The following is a 24,661-nucleotide window of genomic DNA, read 5'->3' as shown; positions in this document are numbered from 1 at the left end:
GAAGTTATGATCATGAATTTGTACTAGGAAAGCGCAGGGTCTGACTGACCTCAGACTTCCTTTTACAATTATCTCTGAGTCGTTAAAGGTGTCATGTCTTTGAATTCAATAAGTTACCATGAGTTTATCATCTTAGAAAAAAAGGAAATGTTCACTTTTCCTGTTTGAAAACTTAACGTGTAATAAATATTAGGTGTAACTGACTCAGTTTGACTTAAGCTATAAAGAATAAGCTTCTTATAAGTTTGGAATCTTACTTACACACTAGAGTCTTATGGATTTAGAATCTTATTTATATTTTATATCCTGCTTTCTTCTAAAAAAGAATTTGATGTGAACTTACCATTTTTGTTGATGATGTTTGAAATTATCGTTCCAGGTGACACAGCAAGATGTTAAAAAAGAGAATCCTTTACAGTTCAAATTTAGAGCTAAATTCTTTCCTGAAGATGTTTCTGAGGAATTAATTCAAGAAATAACCCAGAGACTTTTCTTCCTTCAAGTTAAGGAAGCTATCTTAAATGATGAGATATATTGTCCTCCAGAAACCGCAGTTCTTTTGGCTTCCTATGCTGTTCAGGCCAAGTATGGAGATTATAATAAAGAGATTCATAAACCGGGCTACCTGGCTAATGATAGACTCCTACCCCAGCGGTAAGTGAAACATATATTTTTAATTTTTTTATTTTTCAGAGAGAGAGTGCATGCGAGCAGGGGTGGGGGGAGGGGTAGAGGGAGAGTGAGAGAATCTTAAGCAGACTCCGTGCTGAGTGGAACCCTAGACTAGGCATCTGAAAACTGAGTTTCAAACACCTTTTAGGGGTGCCTGGCTGGCTTAATTGGAAGAGCATGTAACTCTTGATCTTGGGGTTGAGTTCGAGCCCCATGTTGGGCATAGAGATTACTTAAATAAACAAACTTAAAGAAACAAAACAGTATTTAAAAAAGTTAAAAACTGGGATGCCTGGATGGCTCAGTAGGTTAAGTATCTGACTTCGGCTCGGGTTATGATCTCACAGTTCTTGAGATCAAGCCCCACATCAGGATCTCTGCTCTCAGCACAGAGCCCGTTTCAAGATCCTCTGTCTCCCTTTCTCTCTGTGCCCCACTTGCACTCTCTCTCTCTGAAAATAAACAAACTTTAAAAACAATAATGAAAAAAATAAAAAGTTAAAAAACTTAATTTTAATTCTATAGAGGAAGTAATAGTTTCCTAAGAAGATAAAATAATACATGCTGTTCACCAAAGACTCAGGAATATGAGACACCTCATAATCTGTGGTTATTTAGTTTCAGTTATTATTCCAACCCCAGTTCTTGTCTCAAGATTTTTTTTCAAGCATTGAATTGAATAGTTGATTACTAGCACAGTAGAATTTTGTTTCAGATAAGGATTAGTTTTTACTTTTAATTGAGATTTAAGTAATTTTATTTTTATTGATGTATATTTGGCACACAGTGTTACATTACTTTCAAGTATACAACATAGTGATTCCACAACTCTGTACCATAATTGAGGTATAATTTGTACTTAGTAAAATGCACAGGAGGTTAAGTTTTAAATCAGGGCCTAAGGTAAATATTATGTATAATCAACATTACCCTTACAGTTTCTTAATTTTTTGTAGAACAGGCATGCTTTATCTCAGTTATTACATAGATGATCTTTCTTTCCCCCAAGATTTTTTTATTTTTTTTTTTTTTCAACGTTTTTTATTTATTTTTTGGGGGACAGAGAGAGACAGACAGAGCATGAACGGGGGAGGGGCAGAGAGAGGGAGACACAGAATCGGAAACAGGCTCCAGGCTCTGAGCCATCAGCCCAGAGCCTGACGCGGGGCTCGAACTCACGGACCGGGAGATCGTGACCTGGCTGAAGTCGGACGCCCAACCGACTGCGCCACCCAGGCGCCCCATCCCCCAAGATTTTTTTAAAGTTTATTTATTTATTTTGAGAGAGAAAGAGAGAGCAAGGGAGGGGCAGAGAGGGAGCATTCCAAGCAAGCTTTGCCTTGTCAGTGCAGAGCCCAGTGTGGGGCTCGAACCCACAAACTGAGATTATGACCTGAGCCGAAGAGTTGGATGCTTAACTAATTGCGCCTACACAGGCGCCCCGATGGTTGTTCTTCTGTTAGATTAGATTGATGTTTAGTTGAGCGAAGATGAAGTAATTGGCTTCCATTTAATAGTCAGGTGATGTTTTATAATATTTTAAACACGGGAATCATATTTACGCAAAATTTAATTTTTTTATTTTAAATGTATGTGTGCTGTAACCCACTTTGTTTAAAAGGGAGGATGATAGCACGTGCCCTTCAAGATCTGGTCCATAATTTTGAAGGTACAGATAGGTGTTCTTCAGGTTGGTAATGTTTGGAGAACTATTTTAAGCTATCTGAGCTTAAAAGAGTCTTACTCATAAATGAAAATACTGAGCACCTGGGTGGCTCAGTCATTAAACATCTGACTTCTCAGGTAATGATCTCATGTTTCCTGAGTTCGAGTCCCACGTTGGGTGATCTTGAGCCCTGCTTCAGGTGAACATGAGCCCCACTTTGGGTAATACATAAGCCCTGTTGCGGGTGAGCCCCACTTCTCTCTTCTCTAACCTTCCCCCTACCCACCCCTCCTGGGATTCTCTGTCTCTCTGCCCCTGATTCACTGGCGCCCCTACCCCAAATAAATAAATAAGTAAATAAATACATACATACAGTAAGTTTCCTTTAAAAAAATAAAATCAGAATACTAATTTTTGTATTTAAAATGGAGAAAATACTTTCATAGTGATGAACTTATTTTATGTATGGTATAGTACACTTTTTCTCACTAAGTACCCGAGGGGGGGAATTAGTAATCAGGTTATTTGGTAGTCATAAATCAAACACAATTTGATGCCTTTGATGGATGCTTTTAGTTCTTGTATAGAAAAACCTGGATAAGCAGTGTGTTCTCCCACAGTACAGTTTAGCTCTCTCGTGATGTGGATGATCAGCTCCACCAGATAGTATCTCTCTCCTTTGAAAAGAACTAGATATACATAAATTTTTATGTGCCACTTTTCTGACTTGGGCACCTAGGTAGTGGGTAATACAGTTTTGCCAAGATATGGGGAGAAGGAATATGTTTTTGGGGAGGAAGATTTCAGTTCTGAATCTACTGAGTTTGAAACATAACCAGTATAACCAAGGGAGATAGTATTCGTTTGTAGGTGTGAATCAGAACAAAGTCTGATACAGTTTTGGCAATAATCAGCAAATAGATAATTATCCCATGGAATGAAAGAGATGAACTTGACAGTACATCTAGAATGAACAAAAGGCCTAAGACAGATATTGTTGGAAGTTAATTTTTAAGTATAGGGGAAGAGGCTCCTGTAAGGCATAATTGAGAAAAAATGCCAGAGTCCAGAATAATAGCAGAGGAATGTTAATCATGGAAGCCAAGGTATAAGGAAGGACTGGTTAGCAGTGCCAGATAGTACTAACAGGTCAAGTATGAGGGAGAACTAATGTGTCTTTCGGCTTAGCAATAAGGAGATTGGTAGTGACCTTAGTAGAAGCAGCTTCCGTATGGTGTTGGTGATTGCAGCCCGATTGTGGTGGACTAGAGGCAGTAGATGCGAGGTATGTAAACGAAAGGTAGTGAATATGGGTAGTTCTTAGAAGTTCGGCTGTGAAAAAGAAAATAAAAAACTAGGAAAGCATGAGTTTATAGACATGTTCTTTAAAAGATGGGAAAGAGCTGATTTACTGTAATTCCTTTATTCTCTCTACAAAGTTTTGAGTACCTCTTCAGTGCTGGTACCGGGCATATAGTGGTGAGCAATATGGATGTGACAATAAATATGTCCCATCATAAATGATGAAGTATATAGATCCTGGGAAGGTGAAGAGAGAAGTCCCTTAAAAGCCCAGATAGACAGATTTAAAGCCAAGTCAGACAGATTAGCCAGGAAGAAAGACTCCTTTTTCTGGACAGAAGAAAGAGAGGGCGGGAATTTTTGAATACCTGCAGACTCCTACAGATTAATAGTACAAGTGTATTATGCAAAATGCAAACAAATGCTATTTGAAATGCAGGGTATAAAAAACTAGAACATAAATCTTACTGGCATCCAAGTTAACCCATACCTTCAGATTTATTTAATATCATGATCCCAGCACTTGGCTGCACTGATTATGCCCTCAAGGCTGATTACATTCCTCTTGGTGAGCAGTGGAGGCAAGGCAGCAAGAGAGAGTATAAAGACAAGAAAAATGTAGAAACTTAATTGCTCTAAGGGAGAAGACAAAACTTCTCTCCCAAAAAGCCAAGGGCTTAAAAGAGGATACACAGAGAAAGGAGCAGTGCATTGTAAGAACATAATGGTTTGTTTGAGACCTCATTAAGGAATCCATTCTAAGTAGTGAGTAACTTGTGCAAAAGATGACGACATTCTGAGATTCCTTTATACTGCCAAGACATTCCTAGGATTCACATAAATTTTTTATGCAGTTGAACGATAATATTTTAACACCACAGCTTTTGCTGTTAATAAAGTAGGATCTGAGGATTCACCAATAAAGAAAGATGTATAATTATCATTATCTGACCCAAAGAGAATAGAAATAAATAATCTGTAGTGTGTAGAGCAGATATATGCATGTAGAATTTGCTGGTTTGGTGTTAAGATATTAGTAGTAGAAAATAGGTTTGCTTATATTAACATAAGGAACACTGGGAGGATTAAAAAGAAACTAATAAAGTTATTTGGAGAGTGTGGGGTGGTAAAAAGTATAACTTTTCACTTGTATAATTTTATATAAAGTATTATCTAAAGAAAATAACAATTAAATTTAGCACCAAGGAAAGTAAAGACATAGAGTAAAGGAAGAAATTAAGGCTGGAGAATTCTGATTTTCACTCTGTTCTCTTATTTTTCTGTTAGTAATGAGAAAGTCATTTTCCTTTTTTTCTTTTGTCCAATAGTGTATTCATTGGAAACATTTCAATTCCCATAAAGTATCTGTGTAACTGTTTTTTAAAAATGTGTTATTTAGGGGCGCCTGGGTGGCTCAGTCGGTTGGGCATCGGGGTGCCTGGGTGGCTCAGTCGGTTGGGCATCCGACTTCAGCTCAGGTCACGATCTCGCGGTCCGTGAGTTCGAGCCCCGCGTCAGGCTCTGGGCTGATGGCTCAGAGCCTGGAGCCTGCTTCCAATTCTGTGTCTCCCTCTCTTTCTGCCCCTCCCCCGTTCATGCTCTGTCTCTCTCTGTCTCAAAAATAAATAAATGTTAAAAATGTATTATTTAAAATAATTTCAGGATTCTAGAAACTTTTTATCTTGAGATAATTCCAGATTCACAAGCAGTTGTAAAAACTAGAGAGATTCTTTGTATCCTTCTCCCAACGTTTTGGTAACGTCTTGCATATTGGGTACGATATCAACCAAGATATTGATACAGTTCGCCAACCTGATCCAGATTTCATCAGTTTTACCTGCAGTCAGGCATGTGTGTGTGTGTGTTTTCTGTGCAGTTTGATCATGTATATAGGTCTTTATGACAGCCACCATCACAGTTAAGGTACTGAATGAGTCTATACATTTTTTTTAACTTTTTTTTTTTTTTTAATGTTTATTCATTTTTGAGAGATGGAGAGAGCGAGCATGAGTAGGGGAGGGGCACAGAGCGAGGGAGACACAGAATCTGAAGCAGGCTCCAGGCTCAGAGCTGTTAGCACAGAGCCTGATATGGGCTCAAACCCACAAACCGCGATATGACTTGAGCCAAAGTCAGACATTTAACCGACTGAGACACCCAGGTGCCCTAAGTCTAGACTTTTAAATGAATGTTGATTCTGAATCATAGAGGCATTCTCATAGATTTTTTTCCCCTTACAGTGTTTTGGAACAACACAAGCTGACAAAAGAACAGTGGGAAGAAAGAATACAGAACTGGCATGAAGAACACAGAGGAATGCTGAGGTATTTGGGTGGCTATTTTCTTAGTGTTTTTCCTCAAAGCATTTTTATTTCATAGCATGTATTAATATATCAGATTATCCCCCAAAGATCATTCAACTTATGTGAATAAATAGAAAGCACTACTTTGTAATCCAAAGTATTTTTGTAATTTTTTTGGTATTACCTTTATTTAAATGTATTACAATAAACTTTATTTTAACAGGGAAGATTCTATGATGGAATACCTCAAGATTGCACAAGATCTAGAAATGTATGGAGTCAACTATTTTGAAATAAAAAATAAAAAGGGAACCGAATTGTGGCTAGGCGTTGATGCTCTGGGTCTGAATATTTATGAGCATGATGACAAGTGAGTAAATTAGTTGCATGGTAAACTAGTCATTAATGATCTGTATGGCTTTAATTTTATGCTGTGTCTGTAAAAGTTCTTTTTTGGCTTGATTACTCTTACTGCCTTTTTTTTTTTTTTTTTTTTTTTTTTTTTCCTTGCTTAAATGATTAGTTAGGGCCCCATAGACTTTTGGATATCATGTCTCCATCTTTGCAACATCTTATAGCTTCAGAGTTCTGCTTCTCAGTGTATTTATCAGATGGAGTGATTCACTTCTTTTGCTCTCTTATGAGTTCTGTCCAGTAAATTAATTAAATTTGTTCCCTGTATAGGTGAAGAATAATTCCTTAAATATTATGCTTGGCATATAGGTTGAAATTGAAATTAACATATATAAGAAATCAAGAGCAATGAGAATGAAATTAATAGATACATGATTTATTGTATTTTGTAACACCTTTTTTTAGACATTTATAGGAATTGTTTTGAATTTTTTGAACATCAATAAAGTAGAATATCACTATATCAAGTAAGCATAGTAGATAGTGTTGTTATTATTATTATTATTTTTTTTTTTTTAAATTGACCAGGTAGTAATTTTTATATTGGTATAAAATACATCAGACTCTTAAAATACTTTTAGGAATGATAGCTACAATTGCTTTATATTTTCTTTAATTTATTTGCTGTACCACATAAACATTTAAGTCCGTGCCAGTAATGTCTTCCTCTAAGGCATTTCTCTTTATTCTGTCTAGAATTTTAGTTTCATTATTACAAATATCTGATAAAATAAACATTTCTAACAATAAGTCTAAAAGAGAGCATTTTACTAATTTTACTCTGATAATATAGTTTTTACTTATATTACCAAGCAAGTTAAAAGGCTATATCATTCAGAATAGAATATTTTGAAAGTTTTGAAAAGCAAAATGGATTTACAGACCCAATTTTGTGGCCCAAATCTTTTTTCCCTTTTCTTTCTTTTAAAAATCATTGAATTAGTTTCTGTTAGACTACCCGTTATAAATATGCTTACAGATAGGGGCGCCTGGGTGGCTCAGTCGGTTGGGCAACCGACTTCGGCTCAGGTCATGATCTCACAGTCCGTGAGTTCGAGCCCCGCATCGAGCTCTGTGCTGACAGCTCGGAGCCTGGAGCCTGTTTCAGATTCTGTGTCTCCCTCTCTCTCTGACCCTCCCCCGTTCATGTTCTGTCTCTCTATGTCTCAAAAATAAATAAACGTCAAATAAAAAAAAAATTTTAAATACACTTACAGATAAAAATGGGGAATATGAAAGAGAGGGGGTTAGCTCAGGATGGGAAGGACTAAGATTTGAGATTGTGGACAAAAGGGATTTTGGTCTTATCTATACTGGTTCACTTTTTTAAATTTTTTTTTATTTTTTTAATGTTTGTTTATTTCTGAGACACAGAGAGACAGAGCATGAATTGGGGAGGGGCAGAGAGAGAGGGAGACACAAAATCAGAAGCAGGCTCCAGGCTCTGAGCTGTCAGCACAGAGCCTGACGCGGGGCTCAAACTCAAAAACTGTGAGTTCATGACCTGAGCCGAAGTCAGTCGCTCAACTGACTGAGCCACTCAGGCGCCCCATCACTTTTTTTTAAATAACTAAAATCTATTGTATTTCCAAAATATTTTTAAAAGTCAAAATAGTGGACAACTTTAAAAGCTTGGTTAGGTTCATTTAACAGTTCTGCTACTAATTGCCTTTGTGACCCTGGTCAGGTTATTAACTCTCTGAAATTCATGTAACTGCCAGGCTCACCTCACAGGATTGTTGTGAGAATTACATGAGGAAATTGCTTTAGAATTTTTCAAAATAATGTGTAAACATAGTACAGCCTTACCTAAAAAATACTGTGTTCCTTGTGGCGCCTGGGTGGCTCAGTCACTTAAGCATCTGACTTCAGCTCAGGTTGTAATCTTGCTGGTAGTGGGTTCAAGCCCTGCATCTTGCTCTGTGCTGATAGCTCAGAGCCTGGAGCCTGCTTCGGATTCTCTCTCCCTCTCTCCCCCTCTCCCCCTCTCCCCCCTCTCCCCCTCTCCCCCTCTCCCCCTCCCCCCCTCCCCCCCCCACTCCACGCTTGTGCACGTGCGTGCACTTTCTCTCTCTCTCTCTCTCAAATAATAAACATTAAAAAAGCAACTGTGGGGGCGCCTGGTGGCTCAGTTAAGCGTCTGAGTTCAGCTCAGGTCATGATCTCGCGGTTTGTGGGTTCGAGGCCCTCGTCAGGCTCTGTGCTAACAGGTCAGAGCCTGGAGCCTGCTTTGGATTCTATGTCTCACTCTCTCTCTGCCCCTCCCCTGCTCACGGTCTGTCTCTCTCTGTCTCAAAAATAAAATGTTAAAAAAAAAAATAAAAAAATAACAACTGTGTTCCAGCATCCCCCTTTTTAAATAGGTAACTTTGACATTTGAATGACCATTAGAGGGCAGTATAAGTCGTGGATATTGATAAAGTTTTATGCAGAAAAAATTATTTGCTGTGCTTCAGTTCTTAATCTCCTTAAGAATTAAAAGAACTATCAATAGGTAGAAATTCATACTCTGTTCTCAGAAGACTGATTAAAAAGATGTCTTTTGGCCAGCATGGATGTCATAATCATTTTGCTTACTTGTTATTGGATAACAGTGACAAATTTGATGGGTAGTCTGAAACAGTAAAATATATGAAAAGCAGAAGAAAAGTTGTTATTCCAGTATGTGTGTGGTGTGGTAAAATGGAGGTAAGTGCTGCATAGTTTTAAAGTTGGAATTCCAGCCCTGTCATTGATCCAAACATTGGTGTATGTGAATGTCTTAACCTTTTTTCTTTGGAGATAGAATTCACATACCATAAAATTAATCATTTTAAAGATACTGAAAATTAGGGGTGCCTGGTGGCTCAGTCAGTTAAGTGTCCAACTTCGGCTCAGGTCATGATCCCATGGTTTTTGGGTTCGAGCCCCTTGTCGGGCTCTGAGCTGGCAGCACAGAGCCTGGAGGCTGCTTGAGATTCCGTGTCTCCCTCTCTCTGCCCCTCCCCCATGCATCCTCTGTCTCTCTCTCTCTCTCAAAAATAAACATTAAAAAAATTTAGGGGCGTCTGTGTGGCTCATTCGGTTAAGTGTCCAAGTCTTGGTTTTGCCTCAGGTCATCACCTCACAGCTTGTGAGTTCGAACCTTACATTGGGCTCCATGCTCACAGTGTGGAGCCTGCTTGGAATTCTCTCTGTCTCCCTCTGTCTCTGCCCCGCCCCCCCACCCTTAAAATAAACTTAAAAAAAAATTAAAGATACTGAAAATTGTGTTTTTAATGTTATTCACAAATACTCATTTTTAAAGTAAAGAGAGGAAGGAAATAAAAAATTTTCATATTTAGTAACAGGTCTGTAAATCACATGAAAAGTTATGAAGACTTCTTTTTTCCCTCTCCTTAAACATTTTTAATAGTTGTAGTAGCTTGAGTCTAAATAGAGCTAATACAGAACCCCAGGAAGCTCAGTTCTGCACTCTGGGTCGCTAGTGTTTTCTAGGTAATTTTAAGAAAGCAAGTGTGATGCTTTCAAGGCTCATGAAGCATTTATGAAATCCGTTGATAGTTACTCTTTGTTTTATGTGACTTAACTGATCAAGTTTCCCCTTAGAAGATAATGTCAGTAGTATAAGTAAGGTAATGCATTTGAAAGTCTGGCACTCTTAAGACTGGTCATTCAGCTAAATTGGCCTCAAAATGTTAATGAATTTTGCCTTTTGTTTCTTGCTTTTAAGTAAAGGAATGCTTTCATTTTTTAAGGTTAACACCTAAAATTGGTTTTCCCTGGAGTGAAATCAGAAATATTTCATTTAATGACAAAAAATTTGTTATAAAGCCAATCGACAAAAAGGCACCTGTAAGTAAAATTCTTTATGTTCTGTATTAACTCTTTTTTAATTTCTGCCACTTTGCTGTGATAATCATTTGAAGAGTGGCATCGTTCATTTATTGCTCCTGACTTGCTCTTTCCATAGTTTAACCTTCCCAGTGAGAAAATAATGCTAGTAAATATACAAAGTTTTAATCTTTTTTATGACAAATATTAGAGTTTTATGTTAACTGAGATTCAGCTATAAGGTGGGTGATGTTTGTTAACAATCCTCATTCCTAAGAAGCAGTTAAAACACTTGTTCGCTGCTAGCCTTCCTAGTCCAGTGCAAATGTGGCATAGTCACTTGGAGGTAGGAAGTTTTATGATTTCTGAACTGTGTGTAATACGACATTAGGATTCATACCACATATTAAAATTTAGTGCATGTTATTGTGAGAGACACTATCTTGAGGAAGATTTTAATTCAGAAACTTTATGTTTAGGATTTTGTTTTTTATGCCCCTCGTCTGAGAATCAATAAGCGGATTTTGGCTTTATGTATGGGAAACCATGAACTGTACATGCGGAGAAGGAAGCCCGATACTATCGAAGTGCAGCAGATGAAGGCTCAGGCAAGGGAGGAGAAACACCAGAAGCAGTTGGAAAGGTATGGACTTTAGGTCTGTGATGCGTAATTGAGTAGGTGAGCTAAAATTTACGAATGCTCAGTTTTTTGAGCATTCTCTGAGTTTACATTTTTGCATTGTTTTCATTGTATTAAAATTGAATGAGTGCTCTCCTTATCCTCTTCTGAAATGAGTGTGTGTACTCTGCGAGTGACAAATCTTTGACATGTTTCTGAGAGGGTAGCTTCCCAGGATTTCACAGATGTGCTTTTTTTTTTTTTTTTTTTTTTTTTTTTTGGAACATACTTGCTTTTCCCTGACTCACTGGTTTGGGTACCATAGTAGTTTGGAATTTTTCAAGTTTGTTTCCCTTCTGACTTGTATTTCCAAATTTTTCAGGATAAGAATTGCTGAATATTTTGCTTTAAAGCCATATCAGTGACACTGTTGAACTGAAGTGAAAAGTCATTATACAGAGCAACACCAGGACCCCCGCCAGTGACACTGATGTTATCAACCATGGTTACACAGACTTTTGAAAAAGATACTGTTAAATATCCTAGAGAGTTCCTGAAGGGGACAGATACTGAATGAAAGCCTGTGGACGCTGGAACCAGATTACCAGAGTCAGCAGCATTATTCCCAAATCTCATCCTAGATTGACTTGGGCTTTAAAATTAACTTTCATTGAGGAAATCTTTGTGGTATAGAATAATACAGTCGTTTAAGAAATGAGTGGGTCCTAAACAAAACAAAACTGAGGAGCTCTAAACATATATAAACTTACATATTTCAAACATCTTGGAAATAACGCGATTTGAATATAAGAATTAAATAGGTCCTCTGCTAGATAAAATTTTACTACTTCCCATTTTTAGTGTTTGTGTTTAATGATGTTTTTGTTTTGTTTTTTTCTTAAATGTTCTCTGTAATTTAGATAGCTCTCCTCAGGTTGTCTCCCTTAGAGAAGTCTACTGTGTTGCCAGACGTTTTTTTATGTAGGCATGAAACTTTCCAGTAATTCCTCACCCCATCATTAAAGATACTAACTTGGATTGACTGTGCTCTGTCCCTTTTCGCTGCTCTCATGTAGCTTAGGATCACATTGTGGTTTTAGGCTTACATGCTTTTTAAAGTGGTTCTTATTGGGGCTTTACTTTCTATATATTCATAGCCATCATAGCCTCTCCATTTCCCTCACAAAGACTAATTTTTTTCCTTCTTCCTTTCCTCCCTCCCTCCCTCCCTTCCCTCCTCCCTCCCTCCCTCCCTTCCTCCCTCCCTCCCTCCCTCCCTCCCTCCCTCCCTCCCTTCCCTCCTCCCTCCCTTCCTTCCTTCCTTCCTTCCTTCCTTCCTTCCTTCCTTCCTTCTATGCATTCTCACCCTTACCCGTACCCTCTCTTTCTCACTTCCCATCCCTTCCCTTCCAGGCCCATGTCTAAGATCTCCTGTCATGAATTAAAAAAAAAAAATCACACCTCATACATATCACTCCATAAAATGCCCTCTGTTCTGCTTCCCTGTAATGTTGATACATGATTTCCATTCTTAAATATGTTTGCCTATTTGTCCTTTATTTCTCTCCCATAGAGGAGTGCTGGATGGCTTCTAGTGTATGTAGTGTGATTAATAAGTGCCATTTGGTGATCGTAGCGTATTTGAGTTACTCTGAAGCCCAGATGGAAGTGGAAGACTTGAAGTTTCCTTTCTCACGCAGTAACCATGCCGTGGTTTCTGTCTCAGATAAATTTTACAACCTTTCACTGGCAAACATTTACTACCTCGTACCGTGTAGGAATTTAGTCCCCGTTTAATTCATTCGAGTTGCTCAGAGGAGGTTTTACGTTAGTCTAGCACACAGGGATCTGGCAGGTCGTTCAGAAACGGCGTGCCGAGCCTTCATCTAGTCCCTGCTTTCCAGATCAGAGAGAGAAAAATGACAGCCGTATGTGTGGAAGCAGTTGTGGTCAAGCCCTCTGGCGGAGTAGCCAGCAGTAGAGGGGGGAGGGGTCGCTTCGCCAGCGCTGCCTGTGCTGCCGGAGTGGGGAGGGGGCTGCAAGGCAACCTCTCTCCCGGAAGTGCCGTTGTGCGTGGCCGTGTTCTGTCACCTGAACTCCCATAACTGGATTTTTGGCAGTGAAGGCGATGTTCTGTACCGTGGGTTGTTGGGCTCTGCAGTCTGTGCTCTAAGTTCTTTACATCCAGGTTGAATGATAAGTCCCTCTGTAATTCCTGAACATTTTTTTGTATGGCTAAAATCGTTACCAGATAAAAAATGGAGACAGTTTAGGGGCATCTGGGTGGCTCAGTCGGTTGAGCGTCTGACTTTTGATTTTGGCTCAGGTCGTGAACTCACGGTGTGGAGCCTGCTTGGGAATCTCCGTCTCCCTGTCTCTCTGCCCCTACCTGCTAGCGCGCTCTCTCTCTCTCTCTCTTTCTCCCCAAATAAATAAATGTATATATATATTTAAATGGACACAGTTTAGAATCAGATACCTACATACCGGTTGTAGCTTAGCCATGCGGTATTCTTTGTAATGGCCGGCTGCTTGTGTCACTGTGACCCAGCTTCAAGGTTGCAGAGATTTTTGTGAGAAAGAAAGACAGTGGCATACAGACATTTAGCCAAGTCCCTGGTGCTTAATAAGAAGTATAATAATGCTTAATATTATTAATGCATAGTCTGGATGAAAGCTGAATATAAGTTAGCTTTTACCCTTTAAACCTGTAATTGGGTTCATCTGATATTCTTTAAAAGGTAAGGTATTCTAAAATACTTTATTTTCTGCATGTTAGTGGAGAATTGAGAGTTTATTAATATGTTATATATGCTCTTAAACTAGAACGACTTGGTCAAATTAGGGTTTCCAAACCTAACCTCCGAATAAAAACTTACATTTGTGGCTTTACTTAACCACAGGAGGCTTCATGAGAAAATGCACCTTTACTAAGGCTTGAAAGTTAGAAATAGGCTTAGAGTTAGTTAGAGGGGGGTGCCCCTGAACTGCAGGTTTTGGCCTGATGTACTAGGTCACCATTAGCTGTCTGTCTTACTTCTTGTTGACTTGTTATAACTCTGCCCGTTTGCTCCAAAGCTGGAGCCTCTTTCTGTGGCAGGGGCAGTTAAATATCTAGGAGCTGCAGGAATTTTTAAGTTTAGGTTTATAGAGTAAGGGAAAAAAGCTTCAATGATAAAACTTTGCTAATGACTTTATCACAGACTGGAAATTGAGATTTTGTGCCTGAAATTCAGAATTGACACCAGATGGCAGTGATGGGTTTTGGGGGGAAATTTGGATGTACTCAGATAAGAATCAGACATGAAATCATCATTGATTTTTTTTTTTTTTTTAAATTTTAGAGAGAGGGTGAGTGCTAGCAGGGAAGGGGGCAGATAGAGAGAGGGAGAGACAGGGAGGGAGGGAGAGAATCCTAAGCAGGGTCCGTATTGAGCCTGGATGCTATCCGGGCTATCCCACAAACCTGAGATCATGACCTAAACTGAAATCAAGTCAGACGCCCAACCAACTGAGTCACCCAGGTGCCCAAATAATTGATTTTTTTTTTTAACTAAAAAAAGAAAATTATTCCCATTAAAGTAATGGGAATATTGAATATTGATTAAATTTATGAAATAGTATATTTCTGGCCGTCAACATAGAGTCTGACCCCTGGTAAGTTCTTGGTAGATGTTTGTTGAGTGAATTTGGCTATATTTAGAAGAAACAGTCTCATTAGGCCCCTGGCAGATGCAGGAGATAAAACTGGCCATTTATATCAGCTTAAGTTGGTGCTACCTTAGGAATTAAAAATGTGTTAATTCATGTTAATGATTGAACGTTCTTGCCTTCCCAGGTTATTTTACTTTAAACAGTTTAAGTAAAATAACCTTGTGTACTCCTTTTAAGCCTTCTTATTTCTCTCAACAAAAGTGTGCAGTTAACTCCTTTTGTGCTGACCTGTAATGTGTTGTCAGAATTCACCAAGTATGTAAGTGATAATTCTCCTAGCTTCCCCCCACCCCCCATTCAAGTCCACATGAAAAATATGCTTTGTATACAGGGATATATCTGACAGTTATACTTTCCTAGCACTTCTGTAAATTTTTACCTTGAAAATATTTCCACAATGGCTAAGTTGTTAATACCTTTTTAAGCAGTCCTGGATGACATTTCCTGTGACCTCACAAAAAGAATGCCTTGTAATCCCGTGCATGTGCATATCACAGGGCAGTCTTGTATTTTCAACTGGGTGGTTTTTTGAGATCAGCTGAATATAATGAAGACTCTTAAAATACTTATACTTAGGGGTGCCTGGGTGGGTAATTCCATTGGGTGTCTGAGTTGGGCTCAGGTCATGATCTCGCAGTCCATGAGTTCAAGCCCTGCATCAGGCCCTGTGCTGACAGCTCAGAGCTTGGAGCCTGCTTCGGAGTCTGTGTCTCCCATTCTCTCTGCCTCTCCCCCACTCAAGCTCTGTCTCTGTTTCTCTCAAAAATAAATAAACATTAAAACAAAATTTTAAATACTTACACTTAGATTTTTCTTAGTTTACTCACAGTACTTGAGTTTCACGTCAAAATTTCTACGTATTAGTATGTAACAAAGCAATTCTAATTCCTCTTAAGGGCACAATTAGAGAATGAGAAGAAGAAAAGGGAGATAGCAGAAAAGGAGAAGGAGAGGATAGAACGTGAGAAGGAGGAGCTAATGGAGCGTCTACGGCAAATAGAAGAACAGACGCTGAAAGCCCAGAAAGGTAGGAGCTTCTGTTCAATGTTGAATTCACAATCGTTCCTCTTTTGTCAGATGTAATTATTTCCTTACTCTGTTAAATCTTATTTGTCTTGTAGAATAAGTCCACTTAGTTGTCAGATTAATACATACTGGAATCACATCCTAAACACATTTAACTGAGGCGCATAGAATGTTCCTGTGTTCGTGTGTTCTTTCTTTTTTATTTATTTAAACACGGAGCTCTTTTCATGTGTACCCTTATTAAATGTTGTAAATGAGTGCATATATTAACTTTTCCCCCTTACTGTTCAAGGTTCTGTAAACACACATTTTCACTACTTGCTAGCATTTCAACAAAAGCCATTTTATTCGTTGCTTTATGGATATTTCAGTACTTTAAGGCAGCTAAGTAATTTAAAGTGTTTTAAGCTATTCTATTATAAACTCCTTTGGGACTCCATCTCTAAAGTTCATTTTAGTATATTAAAAAAGTACACAACACATAGAAGTGTTTGTTTTTGGTAACACATTGGGAAGAACTACTTCCTATACAGAATGTAACCAGAATGCTACAGTGTATAGTAAGGAAAATTGGATTTAGAGAGTGGTTTATATTAAATAAGTCTAGGATATACTACTTAAAAAAAATTTTTTTTTAATGTGTACTTACTTTTGAAAGTGAGAGAAAAAGACACAGAGTATGAGTGGTGAAGGGGCAGAGAGAGAGAGAGAGGGAGACAGAATCTGAAGCAGGCTCCAGGTTCCGAGCTGTCAGCGTAGAGCCCGATGCGGGGCTCGAACCCATGAACTGTGAGATCATGACCTGAACCAAAGTCAGACTCTCACCCAGGTGCCCCTAGGATATACTACTTTCAAACAACAAATAGCAGGAAGAACAGAAGAAAAAGGGTGTTGAGCAAAATAAGATGTTTTTCTTTTCAAGCATTAGTATTTAGTGAGGGTTGTAAACATTGGAAATATATACTATGAACTGGAATTAATAACTGCTTTCCTGACAACTGGTAGAACCAGCTTTTAGTTCTATTTTTTCTAAATAAAATAAAAACATTAAAGTTTATTAAATAATAATCTATTTAAGGTTATTCTCATTCCTTACATCAGGCTACCATGGTGGGGAGATACTCTGGAGCAGTGGGGAGGAGAATTTGCAAATGGGTAACTACGGGACAAAGTCCCAGAGATGGCTGTAAACCCACAAACTGGTTCATCATTCTGATCCCAAGAGGATTGGAAATAATAATTGTAAGAGAAGAAATGGAAAAACTCTAGTAGCCTTATTCTCACTCATTAGAAACCTCACTTCTAAGAGCTAGAAAATGCCTCAGTTCAAAGATCAGAGGTATTAAATATACTTGTTTGCAGACCACAACGCAAGAGTAGGACCTGTTTTCTCACTTCTAACTTCATACTGTTTGTACCACTCCAGGTGCCTTTTTTGTTGAATAAAGTGGACACTTAGGAAGTGCCTTTCGGGCTGCCTTCTAGGAATACAGAGAATCAGCCTGCGTGGCTCCAAGTCTTTGTGGTTGGCAGAAATAAGATGCATAGAAATACAGATAAAGGGAGGCCATATGTGCCTGATGTTGTGGAAGACTGTAAGCAGTGCTTGGAGAGGAAGAATGCTGTCAGATGGAATGTGTGTTGTTCAAGGAAAAGTTGAAAGAAATTTATCATACTGGCATGACTCTAAAGGAAAGATTGAACGATACCAGTTTTGAATTTACATATATCTTTTTCTGAGAGAATAGCTACTTACTCAATCTTTCAGTTTCGTTTATTTAGGATGTGTAATAAAAATACTAATGATATACACACAGAGAACTACTCAAGTCAAGAAGCACTAAAGAATATAATAAGGAAGATAGAACCTAAGAAAGAATGTAGAGTGTCCCAATCAAGACAATTTCCAATCAGTCATCTTAGGGCAAAGGACATCTAATTGTTTCTTGGTTTTGTTTTTTTCCTAATAATAAAGCTTTTCCAGGCTGTCCTAAAATCTTCATGATTGTCTTGTAATTTATGCTAAATTCTCACTCAAATGCAGTAACTCTGGCCGTATCTAAGTAATAGTATTTAGTAGATAAACCTAAAATTTTTTTGTTTGAGAAGAAACTTTTTCTATACTTCATTATTACCATTTTATTAAAAAATTTTTATTACAGTCATTATTTGAAATGTGTTATGAATCATTATACAGAACCATTCTACCATTTACATTTCCACAATTCATCACTGTTAAATTATTTATCTTTTTTTTTTTTTTTAAGTTCACTTATTTATTTTGAGAGAGACAGAGACAGTGTGAGTGGGGGAGAGAGAGGGAATCCCAAGCAGGCTCTGAGCTGTTAGCACAGAGCCCAACATGGGGCATGAACTCAGAAAACCGTGAGATTATGACCTGAGCTTGAAACCAAGAGTCTGATGCTTAACCGACTGAGCCACCGAGGTGCACCTCGTTACTGTTTTTTAAACCATCTCTGAAGATACTGCAGACTATATTTGAGATATAATAGAGCCATATTTGCATTCAGTTACTGCTGCAGCAAATATCAAAGTGAAATCCCACCTTGAAAAGATAAACCATAAAAAAAAAAAGTAGAGTGATTTCATTCATTCTGAATATTAAGCACTTAGTGTGTACTAGGCACTATTGTAGGTGCTGGGGATAGAGTACTGAACAGATAAGGTTTCTGCTGTCCTGGAGCTTACATTTTTTGAGGAAAGAAGATAATAAAATTAACATAATAAAGATCATTTTATTTTTTAAGTGTTCAGAAGGAGGTGAGCATGATAGTGGGATAAAAGCAGTTGGGAGCGGGGGCGTTTGTTTTATGTATACATTGTATACAAATAGGAGTCAAGCTTTAATTCTGTCATTGACTTAGAATGTGACCTCAGAAAGTCATTTTAACTTCTCAATTTCCTTAGGTTTCTAATTTCTAGAATGGAAGGAAATAATCCCTAATTTAATTTTCTGAGACTTTTTTGGCAAGTTTTTTTTTTTTTTTCATCTAAGTGTAGTGTACATGTAGTAATGTGCATGTCTCTTAGATACAAAGCTTAATGAATTTTTACTAAGTGAATTTATTCCTGTGGGTACCCAGAGCAAGGTACAGAACATTACCTCCACTCAGGGAACCTCCCTTATGTCCCTTCCCAGTCTTTTTTTCACCCCAAATGTGACTCTGATGTGTATCTTCATTAGAGTTTAATCTTACTTTTTTGAGAGAGCCCGCATGTGGGTGTGCACACCAACGGCGGTGGGGGCCGGGGGGTGGGCAAAGGAAGAGTGGGGGAGAGAATCTTAAGTGTCTCCATGCTGGGCATGGAGCCTGATGCCGGGCTCAGTCTCATGACTGTGAGATTGTGACCTGTGCTGAAATCCGGAGTTGGACTCTTAACCACTTGAGCCACCCGGGCACCCCTAGTCTTTTAAATTTTTAGCAGCTTTGTTGAGATATGTAGAATGCCACAAAATTAATGACTTAAAGTATATAGTTTAATGGTTTTTAGTGTATTCAGAGCTGTGCAGCTGACCCCACAATTCTAGAACGGTCACCCCAAAGAGACCCCATACCCATTAGCAGTCCATCAGATTTCTTTCCCCAGCCTTCCCTCCCCCGTGCTCATCTCCTTTTTTGCTCTGTAGACTTGTGGGTTCTGGTCATTTCATGTGAATGGAAAAGTGCAGAATGTGGTCTTCAGTAACGGTCTCTCATGGAGCATAATGTTTTTGAGGTTCATCCATATTGTAGCTTGTATCAGGCATTCATTCTTTTTTACAGCTGAATGACAATCATCGTATGGGTATCCTCCGTTTTACTTACTCATTAGTTGGTGAACATTTGGGTTGTTTCCACCATTTGGCTGTTGTGAATATGTTGCTGTGAACATCTGTTTACTGGTTATTGTGTATTCGTATGTTTTCATTTGAGTGTAAAGTTGGGAGTAGATTAATGGGTCATGTGTAAGTTCACGTTGAACTTTTTGATGAACTGCCGAACTGGTGTCTAAAACGACTATACCTGTCGCGTTCCCGCTGGCAGCGTGTGGTTTGTATGACCCATAGCCTCACCAACACTTGCTGATGTCAGTCTTTTGGATTGCGGTCATCCTTGCACTTGAAGTGCTCCTGTGGTTTTGATTTGCATTTTCTGAATGGCTAATGAAGTTGAGCATCTTTGTATAGGTTTATTGGCCATTTATATATCTTTTTTGGAAAAATGTATTTTCAAATTTCCCATTTTTCAACTGCGTTGTCTTTTTGTTGTTGAGGTGTTAGAGTTGTTTATATATCTCAGTACAGATGTCTTATGACCTACCAGGTAAGGATTTGCAGATGATTTCTCCTGTTCTGTGGATTATCTTCATTTTGATGCAGGTGTTCTTTAAGCCCAATGATTTTAAATTTGGATGAAGTCCAGCTTATTTATTTTTCCTTTTTTGCTTGTGCTTTTGGTGTTAGGCTTAAGAATAGTGTTGCCTGTTTTTGAACTTTATATAAATTCACGTAGTTGGCTTCTTTTTCTCAAATCTTATGCCTATAGGTGTGGTTTATTCTTTGACGCAGCTGTGTAACATTCTGTTGCATGTATATCACACAATTTATCCATTCTCCTGGTGGTAGGAGACATTTGAGGCTTTTCCATTTTGGGGCTGTTGTGAAATAAGGCTGCTATGAACATTCTTAAACATAGCATTTGTGTATTAATTTGGAGGAGGTGTATACCCCTGGGAGTGGGATTGCTGGATCACTGCCACAGTTTATCAGAGATCCTGCCATCATTTCCCAAAGTGATTGTATCCGTGTTCGTTCCTTCCAGTGGTGAATGGAAGTTCATTGGCTCTGTATCTTCATTACTTTAATGACTTGTTATTGTCAGTGCTTTTTGTGTTTTTTGTTTAGTCATGATGGTGAGCATAGTGAGTCCAGGACATTTTCTTGATGGCTGATAAGTTGATTTTGAGCACTTTTGCAAATGTTTACAGCTATCTGTGAAGTGTGTTTTCATGTCTTTTGCTTAAAAAATTGTTTTTAATTGATCTATAGTTCTTTTCATGAATTTTTAAAAGAAAAATCTCTCCATGGTTTACCTTTTTTCTCTCTTAATAGTGTCTTTTAATGAAGAGAGGTTTTTCATTTTAAGTTCCATTTATCACTCTTTTACTTATAGCTGTGAATGTATTATTTTTCACGCTTTACTTTTTTTTTAATTAATTTTTTTAATGTTCTTATTTATTTTTGAGAGAGAGACAGAGCATGAGGGGGAGGGGCAGAGAGGAGACACAGAATCTGAGCAGGTCCAGGCTCCGAGCTGTCAGCACAGAGCCCGACACGGGGCTCGAACTCACAGAACGCGAGATCATGACCTGAGCTGAAGTCAGACACTTTATTGACTGAGCCACCCAGGCGCCCCGATACTGCTTTACTTTTCACACGTAGGTTCACATTCCATACATACGTAACCAGTTTTGTAGGAGTCAAGGTTTATTTTTTCCCCAAAGTATTTCCAGTTGACCCAGACCCATTTGTTCCAAAGACTGTCCTTTTCCCCATTGGACTACAGCCATCACCTTTGTCACCAGTCCAGAAGACAGTATGTGTATGGATCTGCTTCTGGACTGTTCTGTTCCACTTACCTGTTTCTGTATTGCCAGTGCCACACTGTTCAGTTACCAGTTGTATCTAGAAAAACTTGAAACTGACATGTCTCAGAGATGAGTAATAGGTGTACAGCCAAGTGCATGCTCATGTACAGTAGGAAGCACGTTGCAAAGACGAGGGCAGCTCCTGGGCTTCCAGATTACTTATATTTTAAATGATCTTTTATGACATTATTTGTTAATGTTCATTGTTAATGGCATTAATTGTTACACATTGCATACTTTTATAAATCATCCTGAAGTTGAGAAAAGGAGAATAATGACTTGGAAACAAGTGACCATAGGGAACCATTTAGTTTATAACAGGACAAACTACGGCTCCAGCAGTTTATTCTCTGCCAGGACTGGACTGCTCGGTGTGAGTCAGCAGTGCCGGTGTTCTGCGTATTTCACAGTGTAGACCCTCTCCTCCTGTGGTGGTGGTGGCAGAGGCACCACTGGGATCCTTCCTCGGTTGGTAGTCTTCTCTCTCTGTTTGTTGTATTAACTGTACTTTTCCTTTTTTCCCATGTTCTTTGGCTTCCTGTTCTAGTTCTTCATAACCGTCTTCTGAATAGAGCGCGTCTGGAAGGGAAGTTCTGGAGATGGATAGTCCAAGACAGGAAGATCATGGGCTGTTGGGATGTTTTTGCTGCAGACTTCTGTGGGTTGAGCATGTGATTAACGGTGGCTCCCTAACTATGATTATCCTCCAAGCTGGCATTTATTTCTGGCTTTTCTGATGGGTCCTTCCCTGACGTCTACAAGTCTAGGCGTTTCAAATTTTCTTTCCTTAAACTTTACTCTGAGCCACAGGAGGAGCTTCACATGCTCTTTTGTAGCTTTACTGGTGGTTTGGTGGTCATAAATATTTTACCTTTTGGGGGGATGGCACTTAATGCATGATTCTGGTGTCTCAAGGTTTTGCTAAAGTAAAATTAGTAGTATATCTGGGTCCCTGTCAAAGATCTCCTGAATTTTAGTATCTGTTTCTCTGTGGAGGGGCTGTGGATTGTGGACCTAAATGTTGAAGGGAGAATGAAATTTCTAGAAGATAGCAAAGGACAGTATTTTCATAATCATAAAGAAAAGATTGATAACGAGCTTGCATAATTGTAGAAGGGACTCTGGCCTTCGCCGTCCCTGCGGAGGATCTGTAAGGTGCCCGCAGCTCTGCTTCTGCATTATTGTCAGTGCTCCTCTGGGCTCGGCATCTGTTTTCGTGCCTTGCGGCTGCTTCATCTCTCCTAAAGAAGCAGTATTTATCATACTTATGTCAACATCTTTGTTTGCGGACTCCAATATCTGGATAATCTTTGGGCCTCTACAGTAGTCTGTTTTTCTTTTAGGGGTTTTACGGACATTGGTGGGGGTCCTTTGGTCCCAGCTTCCTCATGTGCTTGGTAATTTTCGTTGCATGCCCAACAGTGAGTATGAAACATTAGGGAGGCTTAGGATGAAGTTATTTTCTTTTAGAGAGGATTCGATTTTCTTTTGACAGGCACACTGTGTGCAGATTGCCTTGGTGGAGTTGAGCGGGATTTCAGACGTTGTTAAGGTTGGCCTTCTCCTGTTGTTGCCCTCACTGCCACATCTCGGGAGTATCTTCTGAAAGACTGCTTATTTTCTAGGGCCCTTCTATCTTAGGGGGCCCTGAACTCCAGCCTTTGACTCCTGGCTGCAAGAGAGTGTCGATCTTTTTGCTCCACTCTTCAGCCTATTACAGCTGGGGTTTTTTTTTGCTTCTTTTCCTTGTTTTTCACCCCATATGTGTATCTTTTAAGAGTTGGCAAACATCTTGAGGGGAAATAACATGATTATTTATTTATTTATTTCCTTATTTTTGAGAGAGACTGAGTGGGGGGAGGAGGGGAGAGGATGCCAAGCGGGACACCTACTGCCAGTACAGAGCCCAATGTGGTGCTTGAACCCACAAACTGTGAGATCATGACCTGAGCTGAAGCCAAGAGCAGGACACTTAACCAGCTGAGCCACCCAGGTGCCCCAATAGCGTGCAGGTTTTAGAGCTTACTCTTCTATTCAGGCTCTTGGCCTCTCAAACCTTGGATGCCTTCGTGGCCCCACAGTTTAAATCTGTATCTGCTAAGTCTGGTTCAGTACTACAGGCCTCAGGCTGCTGCATTCCACTCCACCTTTGTTCCACTCTACTGGGAGTATTAAATACCTATGTTTTGTTTGTTTCTTTGTTTTTTGTTTTTTTGCATACAAAATAAGCAAATACTCAAAACTATATTCTTGTTCCTTCTTTCTTACATAAAATGGAGCATACGGCCTACGTCTTGGTGCACCTTGCCGTTTTCAATTAATATACTTTTATTTTTAAATTTTTTTCTCAGTATTTATTTTTAGATCAACAGAGCACAAGTGGGGGAGGGACAGAGAGAGAGAGGGAGACACAGAATCTGAAGCAGGCTGTAGGCTCTGAGTTGTCAGCACAAAGCCTGATGCAGGGCTCGAACTCATGAAACCGTGAGATCATGACCTGAGCCAAAACTGAGAGTTGGACATTTAACCGACTGAGCCACCCAGGCGCCCCTCATCTTCTAAAACAAGCCATATTCTTTGATACCCTCTTCCCGTATGCCGGACCTCAAAAATTGTAGGTTTTAGATGTTTATGAACCAGAGGCAAAATATTGATACTATTTACCTTTCTGAGCTAATCCTTCTCTACAGGTATCCTAATGGGATCCACGGTTTTGGAGGCACGTCTCTTTTATAGAAATAGAAATAACCTAATTTTGGGGTTTGTAAACTTTTCTGTAAAGGGTCAGATAGTACTACCTCAGGCTTTCCACATCACACAGTCTCTTTTGCGACCATCAGCCCTGCTCTTGCAGAATGAAAGCATCCTGTGCTGTATGTAAACATGTGAGGGTGTTGTATACCTTAGTGAATGACGGTATGGGTTCCAGTAAAACTTTATTTATAAAAATAAGAAATTGGGTTAGTGGGCCATAGTTTTCCAATCTCTGTTCTAACTCATTTAACTGGGGAGGGAAGAAAGAAAGCATTTCAAAACCTTCCTTTCTAGGGGTGTGCCTGGGTGGCTCAGTCGGTTGTGTCTGGCTCAGTCGGTTGTGTCTGACTCTTGAGTTTGGCTCAGGTCGTGATCCCAAGGTCATGGGATAGAGAGCCCCACATTGGGCTCCGAGCTGAGCATCAAGTCTGCTTAAGGTTCTCTCTCCCCCACTGCCCCCTGCCCTTCTTCCCTGTTCCTGCTCTTGCCCTTCCTAAAATTTATTTAAAAAAAAAAAAAAAAAAAAAAAAAAAAAAACAACTTTCTAAAAGAAAGTAGATTTGAAGCTTTCTACTTATTTTCAACATTTAAAATAATTTACACTTTTGCATAATTCTTAATAGATCACAAAACAACCATTGCCTTGTCTACCGTTCTTCAAAATCTTTATTGCAAAAAAACTGATAGAAAATAATGAATATTGGGGAATATTTATTTTAAAATTTAACT

At 39.0% G+C, this 24,661-nt stretch overlaps 1 protein-coding gene across 3 annotated transcripts in view; it reads left to right on the top strand.

Annotated features, from left to right (window-relative positions):
* RDX (radixin) overlaps positions 1 to 24,661 on the top strand; it is a 94,504-nt gene that overhangs the window by 30,736 nt on the left and 39,107 nt on the right. For all 3 annotated transcript variants that reach the window (XM_042904261.1, XM_042904259.1, XM_042904260.1), the window contains exons 5-10: positions 380 to 654; positions 5,881 to 5,964; positions 6,167 to 6,313; positions 10,095 to 10,191; positions 10,650 to 10,813; positions 15,400 to 15,530. In XM_042904261.1, coding sequence (XP_042760195.1) covers positions 380 to 654; positions 5,881 to 5,964; positions 6,167 to 6,313; positions 10,095 to 10,191; positions 10,650 to 10,813; positions 15,400 to 15,530 — 898 coding nt within the window. The remainder of the gene's footprint in view (positions 1 to 379; positions 655 to 5,880; positions 5,965 to 6,166; positions 6,314 to 10,094; positions 10,192 to 10,649; positions 10,814 to 15,399; positions 15,531 to 24,661) is intronic.

This window comes from Panthera leo, chromosome D1 (genome assembly GCF_018350215.1).
Source record: "Panthera leo isolate Ple1 chromosome D1, P.leo_Ple1_pat1.1, whole genome shotgun sequence".
Lineage (NCBI taxonomy): Eukaryota > Metazoa > Chordata > Mammalia > Carnivora > Felidae > Panthera > Panthera leo.
Note: the sequence above shows the minus strand (reverse complement) of the source record. Positions and strands in the feature narration are given on the sequence as shown.